General features: G+C 45.6%; 3 protein-coding genes across 3 annotated transcripts in view; 2 read left to right on the top strand and 1 right to left on the bottom strand.

Moving 5' to 3' along the window:
* Positions 1 to 14,021, top strand: part of T265_02532 (hypothetical protein) — a gene marked incomplete at both ends in the record, with an annotated part of 44,723 nt that extends 30,702 nt beyond the window's left edge. The window contains 2 exons of the mRNA XM_009166795.1: positions 7,952 to 8,010; positions 13,855 to 14,021. Of these exons, the coding sequence (XP_009165059.1) occupies positions 7,952 to 8,010; positions 13,855 to 14,021 (226 nt within the window). The remainder of the gene's footprint in view (positions 1 to 7,951; positions 8,011 to 13,854) is intronic.
* The window catches only part of T265_02531 (hypothetical protein), a gene marked incomplete at both ends in the record, with an annotated part of 13,814 nt that continues 1,893 nt past the window's right edge, over positions 10,710 to 22,630 (bottom strand). The window contains 2 exons of the mRNA XM_009166794.1: positions 10,710 to 11,085; positions 19,182 to 19,532. Of these exons, the coding sequence (XP_009165058.1) occupies positions 10,909 to 11,085; positions 19,182 to 19,532 (528 nt within the window). The remainder of the gene's footprint in view (positions 11,086 to 19,181; positions 19,533 to 22,630) is intronic.
* On the top strand, positions 17,890 to 18,069 carry T265_02530 (hypothetical protein; the record flags this gene model as incomplete). The annotated part of the gene is made up of 1 exon (XM_009166793.1): positions 17,890 to 18,069. One exon carries the CDS (start codon positions 17,890 to 17,892, stop codon positions 18,067 to 18,069), a length of 180 nt encoding a protein of 59 aa, XP_009165057.1.

Genomic DNA, 22,630 nt, shown 5'->3' with positions numbered 1-22,630 from the left:
GACGAAACGTTTGCATTCAATAACCTGGCTCGATTAAAAAACCAACAACTACCCATGCTACCTGAGCTTCCAAAATCCTTCTCGAAGGACAAAATTTTTGTTGTTTTCCTGCCTGTAAGCCCGGCGACCTGAATAAGAGAAGTCATACGAATGTTCCGGGGTGTTTAACTGAGCCTCCAAGGCAAATTGTAGATTCAGAAAAGTAGACAGCCAGCTGAGTTGGTTTTTTCGCGATAGCACAAAGAGCTATAGGATTGTCTGAGGTGTGTTTTCAGGTTATACATCTTACCAACTCAATCGACTCAGGTCGCTGATACGTGAATGGCGAGGAGGTCAACCGAAGAAATAATGAGTAGTGGAAGTACTCTAAAAAACTGATGAACGGAATTACGGGCATCGACCGATCTGTAATGAATAGGCTTTCCCAGAGAATGACTGAACAGCCATTTGGCCTTGTTCTGAGTATTGAAAAAATTCGACAGATACCTCCTGGTAGTTACTGAAACTTTCCACAGAACTGGTTAAATCTGCAATAGCCTTTGCCATGTTTTCTTGTACCGTAAACAAATAGAATTTCTTTGACAGATGAAATAAGTTCATCGCACCCGTCCTATCTCTCCGAGGATATCGAATGAGTTGCCCTGCTACTTTTTGTACCACCCTCGTGTAGACTAATACGGACCAAGCAACAGTGGGCCATAGTCATAAAGGTGTGAGCTTAGCTTTATTTCTCTGAAATGCAGGTCTCCGGTCTACAGACAGCTAACATCCTTTAATTCAGCAGTCTATTTTTAAAAGTATAGGCTCATAAACTGTATTCCCTAGCACATATTGTGCTAGATCTGCAACAGTATTTGAAGTAACTTCTCGTTATTATCTCCGTACTGACCAAAGAATTCCAAACTACGGCCTGCCATATGTGGTCAACGTGATGAGTACGTTCAGAAGCACATACCAGCCTGCAGAATCCAAACCATACGTGTTTTTCATAAAGCCGATAAACAGTCGACTTTGCCTTGTGTGCAGCCCAAAAAAAGGCAGCTATGTCGGATAGCATTGGATGTTTTTTGACATTCAGGCATATTCCTTACAGTCCAGTGAAGATTACTGGACGAAAATCGAAGGCTTTTTTCACGATAGATCGATACGATTAAACCATATGGTACCTGGTACCCGTTTCATGCTCTGGTGAGTATAATCACTATCTGATCGCGTATAGCTTTTGTCTGGTCCAAAACGTTTATTCCCATGCTTATTATGGCCACTTTGTTGTTAGCAACAGCAGAGGAGAACACCGGCACTTCACTACCGTACAACCGTGTCAGCTTATTCGAATAAAGCTTTACAATGGAAAAAAAGAAAGAAATAGAGATGGGAGGGAAACCAGGGACTGTCTACCACTGAAAGGAAGAAGGCCTTCGCTGTGGAGTTGTTTATTGGAGAAACAATAACTGAACAGTTACAGACTGTTGGCCAGAGGAGCAAAACTCTCATATGCATCTTTTTTTTACAAAACTGAATATCCATCTTCTCCCTGAACCCGTCTTCTTGAACTTTCCTGGATATTCATTGACTGTTACTCAAATGCATGCAAACGCTGCAAAGCGACTTCACAAATTCCGTAATAGATCTCACTTTTCAAGAGACTTGAAGGCTGGGTTACGAGAAAACATACTACTCGCATGCCTCATCAGTAGTACCCACCGTTACATCATAAACATCCGAGGTGCCTACACCTACAACACTCAACTGAGCACTCTGAATGAAAAGTGTCGAAAATGATCGCCGGTAACATCACCACCGTATCGTTCAGTGCGTCCAGCCAATCGCAGCGAGGCGCGCATAGACTCTATCCTGGATGCCAAACAGTCGTTTTTATTATCACACTCAAAACTGGCTGCTTTCAGCCGACACTAGGTATGGTTTTCAGACATCGGTGGTCAAAGACCCGAAGACGTCTCAGATTCTCCACCCAAGGATGATAAATCTCAGCCCTATGAAAACACAGGCCGCACTCCATTCTGTTACAAGCGTCCCTTGAGAACCAGTGGGATGTACTTTTGATACCAATGAAAGGAAGAAGGCCTTCACTGCGGAGTTATTTATTCGGAAATGCCAACCGACCGGTTACAGACCATTTAACAAAGAAGCAAAACTCTAATCTGCATCTTAGTTACGAAACCTGGACGCAGAACTTCTCCCGAACTAGTCTTCCTGGAGATTCATTGCCTCCAATCATTCGTCGGTCAAATAAAAGCAAATGTTACAAATTGGCCCCGTGAATTCCGCAACAGAATTCCATTTTTCAATCGACGCAAAGCGAAATTCTACGAACAACACATACTACTCGCGTGCCTCCCGATCAGTAGTATCACCGTTACACCACAATTGACACAATATGGCAAAATCAATTCTACTCTTTTGGTTTCGTGTGTTCTCTTCGTCTGTCACGTTACACCATAGCTAAAGCAACCTCTGATATACGTACATTATTCTCTGCAACTAAATCCCACGTGAACATTAATTCCAAAGACGAAGTATTGCCAACGGCCTAGGTTCCACCTGTTGTGAATTCGTTAAACGAGCTTTTGAAACCAGTGGTTGCCGGTCTACCCCCCTGGCTTGGAAATTGGATTGTAAGCGATTCATCACCAATCAAGGTGACATCGTCAGTGCGGGTTTGAATGGGTGAATTCCTCCACTTCTGCCTGTGCTTATGTAGCTTCTAAACAGTATCTGGCAGCTCTGAAGATGACCGTCGCGTAGTTTAATTGGTCTCCTGTGGATTTGAATTGGCCTCAATCACTGGTGTCTGGTTGGTTCGTATGGCACATTCATTTTGACAATTCTGTGTGACTGTTCTATTGTGATTCGGCCGTTTTCTTCTTGATTTGTGGTCTGAATTTGTTTCCTTGACTGCTTGACCCAGTAACCCTTTTTGATCCCATTAGTCCTTTGGTTGTCTTTAGGTTTCTTGATTTCCAATGTGGTTCAGAGTACTGTGACTGTGTAGTTCTTTTGCTCGTAACGACTGATAGATTGGGTCAATGTCGATGTTTTTATTAATCGATTTTCGTGTAGAGTACCACGCTTCAGCAAAATCTCGCTCGCGTTTTGTTCTTTTGTGATCAAGTATTTGAACATCGACCCCATTGATCTTGTCATTTTCTCAAATAACTGCAGTCCGAGGAATTTTACATATGGGTGCTGATTTGTCAGCAAACCCAGAGCAGAGGAAGATTACGCTGCCGTATATCAGAAAATGTAGCGGAGATGACTCTACGGCAATTACGGTAGAAATTACAGTCACCTTCAAGCCTGAAAACAGGTTGAGAACTCTCTCGAAACCAAAGTGAGGGTTGGATGCAGTGAAGAAGACAAACGTGGTCTACAAACTTGAGTGTAACGACTGCGACAGACATTTTACTGGCCAAACTGGAAGAAAACTTGCTACAGAGTACACGAGTAATAGCTTGCCAGCAGAAGACATGACCGAATGTCACTAGTCTCCATCCACGAAGACAGAGGAGGATAGAAATCCAATCGAGACAATGTTCAAATAATTGCTCACGCAAGAACAAAACTTAAACGAGAGTTTGCCGAGGTGTGGTTCTACGTCACCTGTGGTTTTCAGACAAGTGCCAGCTGGTGGCCATGACGATAGTCGTTCGATACATTCGGCCCACCGGTCGAGGCATTCTTCTTCATTGACAGTCACTCCATTCCTATCCTTGGCGGTTTCACTCCCAGGTGGTTTCCGGGGACCTTTGTCACGGTTAGACTGAAATAATCTTCGGGCATTCCCGTCTTTCCGAGCCTCTTCCATTTCCTTGACTTTCTGTGTCCACCACACTTCACGGTCGGTTTGCAACACTCACCTTCACTTGACTTCTGATAATTTGTCGCATCAAGTTATGTTCCGGGCGGGCTGAGATATTTCTCCGAGATTTAAGGAGTGCCACCGTTTGGTTTGATATCCAGTACTTGAATGAGCCTGGTGGTGCCGTGCCACACGCAAAATTCCCAGCACTATGCAAAGAGTTGGCAATCTCGTCCCGATATGAGTTTGCATCTGATGTTGGAGCCTTTGGAAGAGACTCTAGAAGACTATTCTGTTAAGTTCGTCTAACATCCGGATCTGCCAGTCTCTCAGTTGCTAAGCCATTTGTCCACACCTTATGCGGCTGTGGAAAACGTAGGGCGATGCGACTCCGGACGATTGCGTGGTCGGAATCCACAAATGTGTTCCAAAACGACCGGCAGTCAGTTATTGATCCGCACCACCGGTAACTGATGGCAATTTGGTCGATTTGAGTTTTTGGCCAGTATGCCGTTGGAGGACACCATTTGACCAGACGTCTTTGGTTATTTCGGAAGTTACTAGTGAATAAAAACAGCCTTCGATTAGCACAGAGCTGGAGCGCTCGTTCCCCATTGTCCGTGCGTACCGAGTTTTAACGGAAGCTATTTGGAAATCATTTCAGCCGCATTACGTACGTGAATCTTATTCGAATTGTGACTGTAAATTACAGTAGGTCATTTGAGTTCGATAAATTGCAGTCATGTTTACGCAGCAGTGTGCAAACCATGAGAAACGTAAGACCGGGTTGCCGGTGAGACAGCAGATAATTTTGCACGTTTTTAGTGTTCATCTCTTGAAACTGGAGTTTTCCGTAGGGTTTCCATGATTAAAGTTCTGGTTTTACAGGTTCTGCTAAGCTTATGCAATCGGCAATGTTCTAGCGGCAGCGGGAAAACAAGCGTCACGTCACCAACTTCCAAATCAAATAAAGATTACGAGTTCTAATCGTCATCGAGTAAGACTGATTTGATTTTGATAACCAGAAGTGGTGATTATACATCGCATTAATCTACTATCACATTTCACCTCCAGTTAACGGAAGGGGCAATCAGTGAGAGCAAGGAAGGGGATCATGATTGTAACAAATGTTCCACTTATTGGTTCTAACCAAGCCAAACAGACTCACTAAGATGAGGGTTTAATATTTTCCTCGCCTGAGAATAGGGAATCTACTGGGACCAATAATCAGGGCATGGTGCTACATTCATGTCGATCACTTTAAAATAACTCAATATGGATGGGTGGTACTCAAACGTCCGTCAGCAGACAGATGTTTCCTCAGCAATCCGGGACACGTGACTGTGGGGTCAAGTGATGACACAAACATGAATAAAGGAACATTTGTCTGCTTGATCGATTCCTCGTTGATCTGCACTCACAACAGCAACAAATGTGCGTCCATATCGGTGGAAAGATGCTACTCATACGGGATATAGTGGAAACACAGAACGCGCACTTACACCCAGTGGGATTGCCCCGATAGCGTGATTTGCAAGGTTAGTGGCGATACCGCAGATTAGATGCGTACTCTGCTTTACTAGAACAGTTCCACTATTTCTCAGCCGTCGCATAAGCACACCAACCACCAGGGTGACAGTCGAAACGATTGGACAGATTGTATCATTAATTTCATTCAACTGGTTCCATAACGTAAGAGTACGTATCCAAAGAACTCTGGATAAACGGCGAGATGGTAGAAGGTGAGTTTAGAAAACAAAGAACTCTGGATAAACGTACTTGTCGGCGAGATGGTAGAAGGTGAGTTTAGAAAAGGCTTCCTCGACTACGAATGCTTCGTGACGTTTAGTGAAGACTGCAGAAGCCGGTCAAACTTAACCACATGATGTGGATTGCCGGTTGATTGATGGGTGATGCTGTATCCTAGCTAAGTGCAAGTTAATCACACTGCTAACCAGCCGCTTGTGGTCGCGTGGTTTAGCCCCAAAATACTAGCCGAGAAATGTGAACTCCAATCGTCCTAGAAATTCGTGATACGCGCACTACTGATGACTTATAACAGAGATTGAATAGCTGTAGAGAACTTCTCGGCTTTTGGCATACAGAGGCTTACAGGATGCGATCTCCACTCTAAGTTTCCTAGCCAGTTCGGCTGTAACTGTCCTGCGTTAACTAGAGTGAATCAGACAAACGATAAACAAGCAAGCGTAGGCTGTAAGGATGATCGGGAGTACTTTTTTCAGAAGGATAAAAACAAGTCGGACTCGAGCATATGCCTAGCATGTGGAGGTGTTGCTTTATACGTTTGTGATCAGTTACACTCAAAGAATAGATGGCGTGTTCAGGATACAGGGTACATGGACCTGAATACCAGTGAAATTATACAACTTGAAGTTCTTTTTGAATACATGAACGATTTTATGTGTCCATCCTTGAGACTTTTTTGTGAAGTGGTACTTCTAACGGCAACTGGGGATTTGTGACAGAAAATCTGTCCTGTATCCAAAATGGGCATCGTGCACGTCATTGCAAACTGTAAATCCTGACTATTGAAATCATCAACCAATAACCGTGCTAATAAAAAAACCTCAGGGCTGTAACACCTTCCAGTGCCTAGCTGCCATGCTACCCGAAGAAAGCACGAGGGCTGCCAGTTTGCCCAAGCCTAAACAGGGGAAGTCGAGAGGCAGAGGTCGGGTTCGAACCACGGACCTTCCGGTCAGTAAATTCGCGCTCTAACCACTTGGGCCATCTCGCCCCACCGTGCTGATCCACCCGTCTAGGAATGCTCGACTAGCCTGAAAAGCATGTTTGCCACTCAAATTAATATGTCATCGATGAGTCGATGGCCCCAACCTGTGTAGCCTATTTTCAGTCAAATTTCACTCCAAATTTAATTGGTTCCGCTTGATTAATTGAGCCATTGGGTTATTTCACGCCACAGTTGCTTACAAATTTTGCTTCAGCAGCAAACTGGACTGGTTCCAGCTCGATCTCTCGTTTACGGTAGTATTCTTTTACTAAATGTACTGCACCAGTCTGTCTCACGTTCCAGCTGGTACAATATTCGAGATATCGTAATACGTTCTTGGCCAGAGGCAATAAACTACTCACAGGGTTGCCGAACACTCTCCGACGCCACAAGACTCATCTCGTCCTTCTTGGGACTAATCAAGAGGCAGCCTGGTGCAACGGATTCAGTTGGGAAGTGACAGATGAAGCTGGATGAGTTGAGTCACCTGTCAAAACCAAATTTGTGAGCGAATCAGAGAATTCGCTAAACTCCGTCCAACTTATGTTCAAGTGGAACATACACCTGACGGATCCTTGGGGACTGTGCCCACCTGGTAAGTCCCAAGAAGGGTAAAACCAATCATGGGCTGTTGTAGGGTTTTCAAAATTATTCGTCTAAGAACCAGGCAGACGTAACTAACTACACAACCTGTCCAACTGTTTTGAACATCACCGTGGAAGCTGATGTCCTCATACCGCTAGGTTATCATTACATTGAGGTAGCGGAACTGCTCTAACGAGGAGGAAGCAGAGTGCGCATTTAAACTACAGTGTCACCACTAACCACGCAAATCAGGCGATCCTAGCCGTTTCAATGAGTTTGAGCACGCGTGCTCAGTGCTTCCATTATGTCCAATACAGGTACTGGCTTTCCACTGATCAAGGACGTACATTCGCTGCAGTTGAGTAAAAATCAGCTACATATCGATCCAGCAGCTAAATGGTCTATCTTCCGATTCACTCCGTTTGTACTATCCCTTGGCCCAGTGAGTGTTCTTTTGTTTTGTTCTACCTAACACAGCCACCTAGCAAATATTTCTACTTCAGATTCGTCACTTGCACGCCGTTCAGCCGCACTGAAACAATGCAGTTTGACCGACGTAATTGTAAATCATACCGTGGTTTTTAGTCTCCCTGGTTTCCTCTACTCGCACGCAAGTGACGTACAGCTGCGCTGAGCTTCGCTCCTCAATAACGCACTGATGGTGTAACTTCGATTGACCATACGTTTACAATTAAATTGCCCAGTTGAGCGATGACCATCTACACTACCTGAGCCACAAGCACCCTCCTCAATAACTTCTCAAATGATGTGACTATATTTAACTGTTACTTCAGGGAACGCTGGCCCAAACAGTTTTGGGTAGCACCAGCCCAGAGGCAACATTCCGATGAGAGTAAGTGACGACGGCTCTGGCGCATCCCGTCAAAGCATTTTCAGTGCCCAATCTGGTCTACAGAACGGGTCAAATCGACCCATAGGGCCTTGGACTAATCAAAAATCTTAAACAAATCTAAAAAGCAGTGAGGAAAAAGGCATGTTTCTAGCAACAAGCCGGTTGGCATCGGTCAATGGTTTGCACTGTGCGCGATTTTTTTTTTAATGGAAAAGGCCATCTGGTGTGGCAGATTTGTCTACCAGACTTGCTTTCTGCCAAAAGCAACTGCCAGATGTTTGTGACGAAATGGAAGAAATTATCGTTACGTTACTGTAACTCGTTGTATGCTTCACGATTGTTATAGTTTTCTGGTTTTACTTTTTTAGTTGTACTCACCTAACCCAAGCCCAGGGACATCAGTCTGGAGCTGAATGCACCTTATGGCATTTGTCCAGGCCGTGACACGGGCAAAGAACACTTTCCTGATAGGTCATTTTCAGACGAGACCAGAAGTGTGTACCACCAAAGGAAGGGAGGAACAATAAAAATGGACCTGGTTTAGCCCGATGAAATTCCTGTGACAGGAAATCAGGCCTCACTTTAAATCTTGTGACTTTGAAATGAAAAAAGCTCGAAGTTATTACCTCCGGGCATGAAGTTGGCCGAAATCTATTAAATAGTTGTGCCCTGTTGTCAGAAATGAAATAAGTACTCGGTGGAAATTTGAAGACACTATCAAAAATTTGGAGGACGACTAGCTGGAATCAAAACTGGCCCTGGAAAAAATTAGAGAACTCTGCGGAGCACATCCGAGATTTTCGGTGAAGGATGGCCACTGAAATGTGTTTGTGCACATCAAGGGCTCTCGGTGCTCGTCAGCTCAGTACAACTCGGAGTAGTCTTGAAAATCTTAATGCGTATTGCTTATGTGTATCAATTAAGTGCCGCGTACCCTAGAACTCCTGTTGGATTCTAGGTTTGTTTCGGGCCTAACCACAAACGGCTTCAAGTAGGAGGAGCAGTACTATGTCATCCGAACACCGGCTACTAGATGCCCCCGAGAAATATGAGGCACTATCCTGGATAAGCAGGCAGTTGGTGTCATTGGTTTGTCACCATTTTCAGGCCAGATGAAGGTTGACAACAATCAGCTATGTTTTACTCCTGATAAGATCCGGATCTGCGTTGAGAAATTGCAGGTAACAACACAATCAAATCCGCACAAGCATCCCGGAGGCACCCAATCGCGATTCGAGATGGATGCCACCCACTTAGACGTGTGGAGACGGCGAGTCAGTTGGAGACGATCGCCAGCCAAGACAGAGTACCAAACACCCTTACTGTTGCAGAGGAACTGCGATAGCCTAGTTACAACTCTTTCGAAAGTCTTTTCTGTTCCAATCGTCAGGATCACAAACAGGTGTGTCATTAAACCATTGCGCAATGGAATAAGCAAAGTTCAGTAGCCGAAAAATTTCGCCCATTCGACTCTGTTTCGTTTCAGGTGTTGTGATGGAAGATCAGGTTACCAAATGATTCCTTGTGTTGTCTATAAAGGCATATGAAGACCTATCGAAGCCAGCAAAATCAATAATACGGAACGGTCTTCACAAGCAGCCTCTGTAACCTACGATTGCCCACACCACCGTAGGTGGACAATAGTGTCTAGCAAAGTAGCGGGATTAAAGCCATCTGAATGACTTCTGTGTGGACAGAAACTCCAACAGACCTCAATTTTCATTGCTTTCATTGCACTGTGCAACTATTCGGTCCTCAAGGAATTGCGCCGTTAGGTTACTTCACGGAAAGTTAGATTAAATGTCTGAAGCAGGTAAACCTAGTAACATAATACAAAACAGGGTATGTTGACGATTACAAGACTCTATCGGGCTGCAACATTTCCAACTTTGCACCAAGAGAATTTTCACAAAGGAAACGATAGGATCAACCCTACGGAAGCAGCGCGGAAAGTGTAATGTAAGAGTGTGCCCATGACTCTAGGATCATTGAGAGATGGAGCGTGGAACGAGGACAATACATCACAAGGATTCCAACCCCGTATGTATGGAAACGACAACCAGGTGGTAGCATGTTGTTAACTATGCCTTGAAAAAATTTCTAATAAACAAGAATGGCACGTCAAGACGTGATTCAGGTAGAAAAACCGGTCCCCATGTACCTGACAACAGCAGTCACCCCAATTCTGCCCTGAAGTGTCCAGTTAGTGAGGAAACACATAAGCTGAACAAGGTTTAGAGTGCAGCAGAGGTGTGGAATACGTTGGCTAAGTCATAGCCTCAGCGCTGCTGAGTATGGGGTGTTCTGACCCCATGGGACTCAGCTTGTTTGGACAGGCGCTAGAAGGAGGAAGCAAAGCTGGTGAACCTTATTCCCGTTGTCAACGAATCAGGAAAGGATCCAGTGACCAAAAAACCTGTCCCAAAACACTTCAATGACTGACAGACTTCCTGTACATCTGGACACCATGACCATCGTTTGCTTCAACCAAGAAGATGTGATCTAAATGCCCGTGTCCTGAATGATAAGCACACGTGTTTAACATTTGCAAGCTCTTAGTACTGAACCGCAGCCTTAGCTTCAACCTCACACAGACCACAATGACTTCCCACAAGCAAATAAATCAATCACTAGAATCAAACCGCAAATTCGGATGTCGAGTTCCCAAACACCGACCAGGATTATTCAAAACAAACGTGGTCACAATGATGAGGATGGTTTGTATGAATGATTAGAACGCTGAGGGAAAAAACTCAGTACCACACAAAAGAGTTAGTGAGAAGTGAAGGCAATCATCAAAAAGTAGTGGGAATCTGGGAAACATGGTCCGAATCGCTGTACAAAATGCTTGAATCTGAGAGGGACACCGGAAAGGTCTGCGGAGAGGCCGCGCATTAATCAGTCGCTCCAATCTGGATCCCAAACGCTCTGCTCTTGCTGTCGACCGTCTGCTGAATAGTGATTATGCAACATTCGGGAAGAGCTACCGTTTGGAGGCTGCATGTTCACGTGATTCGTGGTTTGGGGTGATTCATCATCAGGGGGATTATCTGTATCGTCTTCATCGGGAACGCACTGTAATTAGTTTAGATTATAGAATTGGAATGAAAAATTCAGCGCACGCCAATAAGACAGGAAAAGCTGGATGAGGTTGGTATTAGATGGTACGTTCAAATAAACGCGATTCACTTGAAAAAATAAAGTAACATACCCAACACGCAGTAGCTACTTTTTTGAAAAACAAAACACAAGCAAATCACCAGTGATTTGATCTGATTCATCCGTGTGATGAAAGTACCGACGTTAGCAGCCGCAGTGGAAATATGGGTGGACCTCGAATGGAGAAGTCAAGGAGGATGGATCAAACAAAAGCTCCATTACAAAAAATGAAGGGCTTTTGCCCAGAGTCAGTCGAGCATATTGATAGTCAATAACTAGGGCCGTGCATCGGTCCACAAGGAACTCATCAAGTATCGGCAGGTCCTCCTATTCCGGATGGGTTTTATTCCGCAAGCGTGCAGATAATTATCGGCGGCAGCGGACGTATACCCGAGGGGCATACGCATCCCATGAATACAAACGACTCACAAGAAACAGTTGGAGTGAAGTTAGTCAGAAACCCTATTTTCCTTCCAACTGTGAGAAGCAGCCTTAAATTTTTCGTTGCAGCACAGTGTATCGTTCAGGCTAGTATTTTAGTGTCGAAATACCTGCCCCTTAAAAGGAGAATCCGAACGGCCCAAAATATCATCATTAGTGTAAGAGAGAAGACCAGTCCATGGAAAGACTCAAAACTCCCAAAACACCACCCGGAGGGAAGAGGCACATAAATTGGTCAGAACTAGCGCGCGAATCAATGGATTTTCACTTGCGTGAACATCATTTCTGGGTTTGTCACATTTTATGAGAGGAACTAACGCTTGGTCATATTGATTTACAGTAGCTCACACACTCAGGTGCACACAGGTACTCCTAAATAGACGGGGCCAACGGCAACATGAAGACTCACTCAAGGTGTGTATACAACGTTTCAAACTAAGGTACAATACTATGGTAATCAAAGTCATCCTCGTCGTCGTCGTCAAAATACAAACTATCTACTTCTGTATCCGCTAAGGGTAATAAGGGATGAAAAAGTACACAATTTAGCTGCTGTTTTGGGTCAAGCCATGCGGGAGTGGAGATCCATCATAGGAATGACTGCGAGCACCCCCAATTCACATCTCGGGACTTTTAGCAGTCTCAGGAACTAAACCATTAATGGGGACAGGTTCCAAGAGGGTCAGGTAATGACTGTTTAGCGGACGGCTTAAGGTTTGACAAGAAACTAACCCTGCTTCTTCTCTGGTGATAGAAATATGAAGTTCCGACTACTTCGAAACAAGCCTCTACACTGAGTCTGTGCTAAGCACAAACAATTAAAGAGGATATCCGTTTGGCGAATGATTCCTTTAGTGCGAAATTCATAATGATACCTTGAAAGACTGCGCCAAGAGCTCACACTTGGATATAGCAAGACCGTTCGGACCGTTAACAGGTCCGAACCACTACTCAACATCAACTTTCCCTCAGATTACTTGGATTTTACAGTTAGCTTGCCAGTTAACCTGGCAGAGAGCTACCATACAAAGTCTGCCCAGCAGGTTGCTCTTTATGAAATCTGTGGAAGCAATGTTTTCCAAACCCTTTACAAAAGAAGGTGTTCCTGCACCCCTAGTGACCCAAGGCCCAAGCCATGGTTGTCCTCTTTCATATGTACCAGAGGATTATGCATTCGTTTCGGTCTCCTTCGAGCCCCCAATAAAGTTTAGAACCCTTCGGTGAGAGAGAATTCGATCGGTCCCAAAACTCGATCGCCTCAGATGTGGCAATTATCCGCTGTACAAATGGTTTGATACTCCCACTCACTTCGTGAGCGAACTTTCCTCTAACGCAAGTGATCAAATACATAGCTATTGTTGGAATTCAAGGATTACTACCACAAGAGTTCTGTTTCTAGGGTATGATATCTACGATGGTTCCTGTAGGTTTTGAAAGGATGGCCTCTGAAAAGCTGCCGACCACAAGCCCAATCTCATGGGAGCATTGTAAAAAGTTTCAGTTGAAGACCGGACTATTTCGGAGGAAGAAAACAGGCGTAGTTACAGTACGGTAAACTTATTTACTGAAAAACAACATTTACATGCTTATTCAGCTGTACTCAAAATTGCACAGTACTCAGATTGAGCAGTCACGCGTCAAACACATTCCATGCGACTTATTCGACTGGTGGAGAATCAGCATAAATTGACTGGCTTTAAAATTTAACAAACTGTAGAAGAGACATTCGTGTTGCTGATGGAATACTTTGAAATGTGCGAGCAGTGACTTAATGCTGACCGAGACAATTCAGTGAGAATGTTGAGAGGTGTTAATTTGAACATAAGTGTCTGAGTACTGCCACTTTGTGGGAGTAAGCTGAACCCAGATTGCGACGATAATGTTAGCCGAACACGAGCATGCAAGACTCCAAACGCTTTTCATAACGAGTTCGTTGTGTGGTGGATACAGTGCAACTGCTGAGGTCTACCTTCAAAGTTGCGAGAGAATTGTACTACTGACTGTTGGAAAGTAGACAAATCGTTATAAGCCTTAGCTGACCCTAGAAAGAACATTCAAGGATAGCCGTGATGTGGCGGTTTGTGTACCTCGGCGACCTATCGAGCTATACTGGGGAGTCTGCGCGACACTCACAGAGTTTCATGGGTAGATTCTGACGAATACAGTCTTCTGGCCCTCCAGTTGGGGGTTGGAACATGTGTGGCGACGTGTTCGGTAAAAATGGTAATGTACTTGCATTTTCAGCCGCTGCGGTTATGCTTTTGAGCAAGTACTGTGATTTAAATGACTGCCCCTCACTCTCTTCCAAGTTCCGGCTGTGCACCTCTGGTGATGAAGAGGCCACTGCAGCTGGATATGCTAAGGTGGGCATTGTATTGAGCGAACGAGCGGAAGCGTCTCTGCTTGATTGAATACCCTCTGTGTAGTTCGTTTGGCAACATTTGTGAGAATCTAGAGGAAATGAGGTTCATCGCACTTTGTTTACTATGTTTGCTTACGCCCCAAATGACTGTAGCTCTGAGTTTGCTTGCGCCCCAAATGACTGTAGCTCTGAATCTGCCACGGGCAGTTTCTATGACGCTTTAGGTGCCCTTCTACAGCAGGCTAAAAGCTAAGATATCGTTGTGGTTGCTGGTGATATGGACGTCCAGGTAGGTAGACTAATCGCTGCTGAGGTCCGATTGGGTGGTCGCCTTGATTTGGACACGAGACGCACACACAACGGAGACCGGTTACTTCAGATATATGCCGATCACAGACTGTTCCTTTGAAGTGCGAATTTCCGGAACAACGGAGATCACTTGACAACGTGGTGCCCACCATCAAACCACCGCCGAATCCAAATATATTACATCATCGTCAGTTATCGGTGGCGAAGGTCGATCACCGCCTGTCACTCCTTCGGGAACGCTTGTGAGGACTCCGACCATGCAGTTGTACGCTGCTGGTTTTCATTGCGCTTTTCAGGTGTACGCAATTCGCGCCTAGCCAGTGAGACCTAGAAGTCAAACGAAACTATCAGAATAAGCTCCTAGAACACCTGTCGGACGGTACGGTGTCGGATATAAACGGCCACTGGGAAAAGATATCCAACGCGTTACTCAAAGCCGGAATGTCTGTTTGCGGCACAACTCAGTCAGCTTCATTCAAGCATTGGATTACTGATAAGACTGTGTCTTTGCTGGCTACCCGCCAACCGATTCCCCTTGGCCGCCACCACAACTCCAGCATCAGTTGATGCCAGTTGAAAGTGAGTGTCTGCGCAGACCGAGAGGTTTGGTGGACCAGAAAGGCTGAAGGAATGGAAGATGCAAAGAATGCTGGAAACATCCACAAGCTGTTCCACTGGAATCGCTCAACCAGTCCTCAATAACCTCTCGTCAGCGAAATAACTAGGGACCAAAATGGCTCGCTGATATGCAACAAAGCAGAACGTTTGGACCGCTGAGCATAGTATTTTGAACAGCAATTCAGCTGGCCACCTGCTACCTCCAATCCAGAATCCTGACCTTTGACTTGTGAGAATCAAGCAGGATTTCGACCGGGAATAAGCTTCGCTGACCACATCTGCACACTCCGTCAGGTGTTAGAGCAACGCCACACGTACAGACGACCCACAATCCTGGTATTCCATGACTTCAAGGGTGCGTTTGATTCCGTTGATCGATCAGTGCTGTTAACTACACTTGCTCAACAGGTGTACGTCCCAGAAGTTTGTAAACACAGCCCGATCCCTATATTCACCTACTTCTAGGCAGGTGAGAGTGTATGGTGAGCCTCCAAAAGCTTCCCTACGAAACGTCGTATTAGACAAGGATGTCCACTCTCTCCATTCTTGTTCAACTTCGTCATTAATGAAATAATCAGGCGAACACTGAGCGGTCTTTAAAACTCCGTTGTCCAAATTGTTGCTGGTGAGAACCTTGTCGATTTGCAGTACGCAGATGATATCGCCCTCATCTTTGAGGACCAAAGCGAAGCACAAGTTTTGTTAAATAGACTGGCCACTATCATACCATCTTTTGGCACGCGCCTCGCACCTTCAAATTGCAAAGTCATGCTTCAGAGCGTACAGTCTCAGATGTCCCTTACAATTCAAGGAGAACCACTGGAGACCGTGGAAAACTTTACATACCTCGGTAGTTGTATGAGCTCTCACGGGTGTGTCTGATGAAGTCAGTGCAAGAATCCCAAGTTTACGAGAAGCTCTCGCCTGAGTTCACCAATTCCAGTGGTGTAAGGCAAAGCTGTCCCCTTTACCCTTTCCTCTTCAACTTTGTTATTCATATGCTGCTTGAAATTTCGTTGCCTGCTTCTGAAACCTCAGGAGTGGAAATGTTCCCGGGAAGTTCCCTTACAGACATTGAGTATGCAGACGATATTGCTCTCCCTGGTTCAGATCCTTCCCAAATACAAACCATTTTAAATAACACAAATAAGTCTGCCGCACAGTTTGGCATGCGCAATCGACGTGGTATACAAATTTGTTTACCTGGGCAGCTGTATGAGTTACGTGGACTGGCTGGAGATGTGATTTCTTCTCAGATCGGAAGGGCCAGAACAGCTTTTGCCAACCTCCGATAACTATGCCGCAGACGTGACGTGAGCTTGTCTGTTAAGGGAAGAGTTTGCGCTGTGGTGGTGCGATCCATTTTGCTTTATGGATCAGAGACGTGGCCCCTACGCGCAGAAGGCATACGGAAGATGTCAGTGTTTGATTATCCGTATCTCCGCAGCATTGGTCAAGTCTGGTTGGAACATCGAATTAGTAATGCTGAGGCACGCCAGATTGTCTTAGGAAGAAGGAACACTCTCACGACAGATGAACTACTCACGCTTCATAGGTTGCGGTGGTTAGGACATGTACTCCGCAAAACGGAAGACCGTCTGCCTCACAGATTTCTTTTCGCCCAGCCCTATGCTGAGTGGAAGCGACCGAGAGGTGGACAGTGTACGACCTGGCAACGAAGTACGAAAACATTTACCGGTAAACTTAGTCGGGTGGGCAGCTTCTGCCTCCTTGGATGGGGACCCCCGGGGTCAAACCACCAGTGGTTAATGACATTGGCGAAATGGCCCAATCGCGCAGTCAGTGGCACCTGTGCATAAAAGCTATCGCCTTCAGTGCGAAGCTGCCCAATTTCTGAACAAGCTGAACATGCCTTCGCCACCAAGGCTTGGTTGTATGTTCCACTTTCCCGTTTTCCAGTGATTCGAAACTGTGCAGCTGGAACCAACGTGCCTATGGCACATGGCTTAAAGCTGATGAATTCAAATTGAATTGAGTGCAAGGACCTCAAAAGCTCGAATCACGTTTGCTAAGTTGCGTCACTTGTGGCATCAAAAAGGCATCTCTTATCGATGGTTTGAAGAGGTGGAGTAGGTAGCTGCGCATCGGAGGCAGGAGCTGACATAATTGGTGCGTAAATACAGGGTTGTCTGGGACTTGAAGTGGGTAGACTGGGAAGGGAGCTATGTATTGAAGGCAATAGCTTGGATGCACGAGCGCCATTGAGGGCACCACTACGTCATGTCTGACAATGTCTCTAACCATTGGTGTGTCCCGTCTCCGGATCCCCATCCTTGGAGATGGCAACGACCAGCGCAGTTGGGTTAGCTTGTAATGAATTTCACATTTCACTGCCAAGTCCCCTGCCTCAGTTCCATTTTTGTGTGATTGTGCGAAAATGGATATTCGAAGAAGTCGGTTAATTGGCATACGAAGCACGTGACGAAGCCGGTGTAACCTATGGAGTGTGATCAGTGCATCCATCGTGAGCACTTTTTCTTCCTGATTCCATCCAACGTATTTGAGCATTACTGATCCGGTGTCCCCACCAGACTCGGGCAGTGCTCCGAAGACATCGATAGTCAATCACCGAAAATCTTTTGACTTCCTCAGCTCGTAGCGACCAAGTTTCCGACCCGTATAATAATATAGGGCGCACTGCAACATTGTAAACTTGACCACTGACGGATAAGCTAATGTCACTTCTACGCCACCGGTGATGCATGTTCATGAAGAATGCCTGGCCTTCCATATGGAAATATAATCTTTCTTGGGACCACCGGGACTGATACAGCTACCCAAGTAAACAAATTTGTCTACTATCTAAATCGGCTCACGTGCAAGCGTCAGAATTCGAGCCCACCCAGTCTTGTAGCATCAGGTGTGAAGCACATGTCAAACCATGAGGCAGAATTCTTTAGACTAGTTAATATTGTTTGGGATGTTGATCAAGGGATCGGGGAACACTAGGAAAATAGAGACAAGTGAAAATGAGCACCAACAGGGCCAGTTGGGTCTATGGTTTGGGTCTTCCGGATCTACGCATTGAAATGCAATTGGGCCCAGAGCCTTCCTTGGCAGAGATGCAGATGAAGAATAGACCATCTGTTCACCAGAACGCGGCATTCGTCAGGAGCCTAAACCATCATGCGGAGGCCAGCAGTTCTTAATAACCGGACATCATGTCGACTGGACAGATGTGTCACGTGTAGGCTATGGACTTAACGAAGACATGCCCTGATCAGTCAGAATGTCAACCAGTCAGGCACAAGCAGTATGGCTCGGCGCTTCTCATCCCTTCAAGAAGATTCTAGCGCGACTTTGTGGAGCATTCTGTGATGACCCTATAAATACAGCTGTAATAATCCTTCTTTGTCTCCATAAAGGGTTATATCAAGCTACCGTGCCTTTTGATACACCGCAATGAGCGGTGAAGGAAACAAAGGACAGACATAGACGTTGCACTACCGTTTGCAGTACACAATAGGTGTGGCCCGATAGGTTCTCGGCGAACCCTAACTGTGGTTCATGGTACACAACCTAAATCAAAGGGCAACCATAAAAGACATTATTGGTGAAAAACACAAAAAACGTCACCCATCGGTAAGCACGTGGGTGTGGGTTGACCTACCTTGTAGGGATTTGCGACACAGTCTAGCTGTGTACTTTGTGTGACCGCTTTACTGGAAGCCATGTGTACTTTTAAACAATCGTCCTTACAAACTCAGAACAAAAAAAGGACCCACGAGCACATACTACTGTTAGGTCAATGGTCAAAGGGTTGTTTGACGGATCAAGCAGGAACAATCAAATTCGTGATTAAAGTCGACATCAAATAACGACATGCTACCAGTCGACACTGTTCGGATTGACATAGGCGGATTGTGACCTGCCAAGGCTTCCGCACACGTTACGGCTACAGAACATCAACGATTGCTTACTGATATTTAGAATATCGGATCAACCAGTCGTTTCAAAAATGAAATTCTCCCTGCTTAGTATGTCCAGTAAGACTCTCCCTGTATCGACTGAGGAAGTGCAGCTTACAGATGACATACCGATAGAAGTCGAAAAGCGAGAGCTCTATTATTCATATACTGCTAGATTGACCCTTGATATCTTCCAACCGCGATAATGGATGCATAGTCGATTCGTTCGCTGTAGACTATAAGGCCGTAACTTATGCAACGTAATATGCCCCGGATTCCCGAGATACATCAGTGTGTTATAGTAGGCACAATAAGAATGCTCAAGGAAATTTTCTGACTGCAAATAAACTCACGAAAAACTCCACAAACGCGACTTGGCCATCCAACAAATTGATCATGTGTTGCATTGACAGAAAACCGCGTTCGTTGATGCGTATGGAGATCCGTGTGGCCAGTGTCAGGGCCCGATTGATTGCGGGACGCAAAAGAGACAGCCGATAACGAGCCAAACGAGGATGACCGGGTCGCACTTCGAACACTTCGACTTGATCGGATGAGCGAGGAAGGTCAAAATGAGTGGTCCCCGATGACCCATAAGTTGTTAAACGTAGTCGAGGCTGCGCGGCTGGAGCGGGAAGCAAACCCAACTCGAGTATCTCACTGGACATGTCTAATTCACTGAAAGCCTCACGAATGCAGTCCGACTAGGGAGTGGAGCAAAAGCACATGCTTGTTATGTGTCTGTGATGAAAATAACACTTTCAGTTAGCGAGCCTTCTATAGGATAATTCGTTTCAAACACCTAACCTAGTTCTATGGAGACGACGAGGAAATGGGAACCTTCGTACTCTATATGTAAATGGCATCATTTCCTATAGCTGATAACTCCAACTTAGCCAGTCTAGTTGGTGATACACAAGCTGTCTCTATGAGCTGCCAATTTTCACATCATCGTCATCAGCAGCAGTACCGATAGCACAACAGTCATACAAGCATAACTTATTTGAATGAATTATTGTGAAGAAAAGAATAAAACTGGATGGATAAGGGACTACCACGCCTACGCCTTCGGACACTCACACAGACACCTAGGATAGAAAATGGCAACAGGAGTACTACTGATATCGATTAGCAGCCATATCTTGCTGGATGAAAGTGAGGGTCCTTCGGACACTCACACAGACACCTAGGATAGAAAATGGGCAACAGGAGCCTACTGATATCGATTAGCAGCCATATCTTGCTGGATGAAAGTGAGGGTCAAGCGCACCCCATTCTGGAAGGCGAGATACGTCAAAAGTACTGACTTTTCATAATCTCTTTCATATCTGTCACTTCAAAGGTTGACCACTTCTCTGATTGAGCCACTCTTAATTGGACACATAAAACAGTACTCGCTTTGAGTAACGATTATTCGGTATGAGCTATGCATGGCCTAATCATCGCAGTTTCTCACGCTAGACACACTCTACGACTGAAGTTCCTGTTGTGCAACCGAACATTCACTTTCCCATTGCCCCATTACGGAATCACCGACACCAGTCCACACGAAATTTCGCTCTGAGACAACAGCCTTCAAATATCTGGAGATGTTTAAGTCATGTTGTTCGAAAAGGTCAGACCTCACAGCCGTACATCAGTCTGCACTGTAGACTAATACACAAATCCCTTGAAATTTGGGAATGTACCACTTTGCCGCTAAATGTGTCCCAAATTGGTAAACGCGACGCGAGCTTTATAGATCTGTGAATCCGCTTCATCTTTCACACGACAGTTGGAACAAATACAACTTACAAGATATGTAAAACGGTCCTTAGTTCCGAGTGCCTCCCAATGGATTGTAAGTAACGTGTTCAGTGGCTGCATACCCAGAAGCATAACCCTATACTTTATGGGTGCAAAGCCTACAAGTCCGCAAAAAACGGTGGAAAAAACAAAAAAGCTGAGGGAAAGTTAAACCCACAAATACGCGCCAACATGGTGGACAAACTTACCACAGAAAAACACATCGATGGAAGACGTATGTTATCGAATGAGAAGTAAAAGTAGAAGAATGAATGACCAGGACTGTAACTCAGTAAGTCACTTTAAAAACGGTATAGGAACGCTGACACCTTCAGGTTGAGGTCGCACCAGAATCACGCCCACTACTGACAATCAACACACACACCGGGCTGTATCAATACAACCGTCTTCCGTTTGACGTCAAAACCGCCCCAACAATTTTCCAGCAATTGATGGACACCATCCTTTCTGGCATTCCAGGTGTGATCGCATACCTGAACGACGTGCTGATCGTTGCTGTTTCACCCGAAGAGCTTCGTGAGCGAATCAATGTCGTCTTACTGCGCATTCAGGACAATGGCCTCCGCCTCCGTCCCGAGAAGTGTCAATTCTTCTTGACAACTGTGAAATATCTTGGGTTCATCTTCGACGCCTCTGGTCGCCATCCCGACCCGGAGAATATCCGAGCTATACAGCAGGATGCCGCCCCCTAAAAATGTTCCATCCTTACGCTCTTTTCTGGGGCTGAGCAGTTATTATTCGGCATTCCTGCCTTCGTTGCACGACATCCGGCCTCCACTTAATCGGTTGCATGGAAAGGACGTCCCCTGGTGTTGGTCAGAAGAATGTGAGGAAGCTTTCTGCAAGCTGAAAACCATGCTCAGCTCTGATATGCTGCTGACCCACTACGACCCGAAACTACCGATTATTGTGGCAGCTGACGTCTCCAACTGTGGAGTCGCTGCCGTCATCCTACACGTCTTCCCAGATGGATCAGAGAAAGCCATTATGCATGCGTCGAAATCGCTAACTCTAGCAGAACAGCGATACGGCCAAATAGAGAAAGAAGCGTTGGCACTGGTGTTTGCGGTTCGGCGTTTCCACAAAATGCTGTATGGTCGCCGTTTAACTCTACTCACCGATCACAACCACTGCTCTCCATCTTTGGGTCAAAGAAAGGTGTTCCAGCGCACTCTGCCAACCACCTGCAAAGATGGGCTCTGATTATGCTGGGGTATGACTTCGATATTCAATATCGGCGCACCACCGACTTCGGTCAGGCCGATGCATTATCTCGGCTGATCAACAACCATCCAACACCTGAAGAAGACAGGGTCATTGCAGATGTTGCATTTGAGGACCCAGCCGACCCCCAGTTGGTCCAGTCCGTTCGTGCCTTGCCCGTGACAGTAACAGAGGTCCAAAGAGCTACCACAGCTGACCGAACGCCTCAAAAAGTGATCCAATTCATGAATTCTCGGTGGCCTTCGAACCTCAAAGATGACTGTCTTCGACAGCTCTTTCATCGCCGAGATGCATTAGCGATCGTAAAAGATTGCTTAATGTTTGGAGATCGCGTGGCGATTCCTCAATCTTTACGCCATCGAGTTCTTCGTCAGTTCCATTCTGGACATCCAGGAATCAACCGTATGAAATCAATAGCTCGCAGTTACACATACTGGCCACACATGGACCAGCACATCACTGATTTTGCAAAACGCTGCTCCCGATGCCAACAAGCTGCAAAGAATCCGACACATCAACCACCGGTTCCCTGGCCTCGACCTGAGAAGCCCTGGTCTCGGACCCACACTGATTACGCAGGACCGATACGTGGCGCTTTTTATTTGGTTTTGATTGACGCTTTTTCCAAGTGGCCATAAATCATTCCGGTGTCATCTCCAACAACATCTAGTACGCTGCGAGTGTTATCCAACATTTTCAGTCAGCATGGATTACCGGAGTTCATAGTCTCAGACAATGGTTCGCAGTTCACCTCCGCTGAGTTCCGCGACTT

The sequence above is a fragment of the Opisthorchis viverrini genome (genome assembly GCF_000715545.1).
Source record: "Opisthorchis viverrini unplaced genomic scaffold opera_v5_32, whole genome shotgun sequence".
Classification (NCBI taxonomy): domain Eukaryota; kingdom Metazoa; phylum Platyhelminthes; class Trematoda; order Opisthorchiida; family Opisthorchiidae; genus Opisthorchis; species Opisthorchis viverrini.
This window is presented reverse-complemented; position numbering and strand designations above follow the sequence as displayed.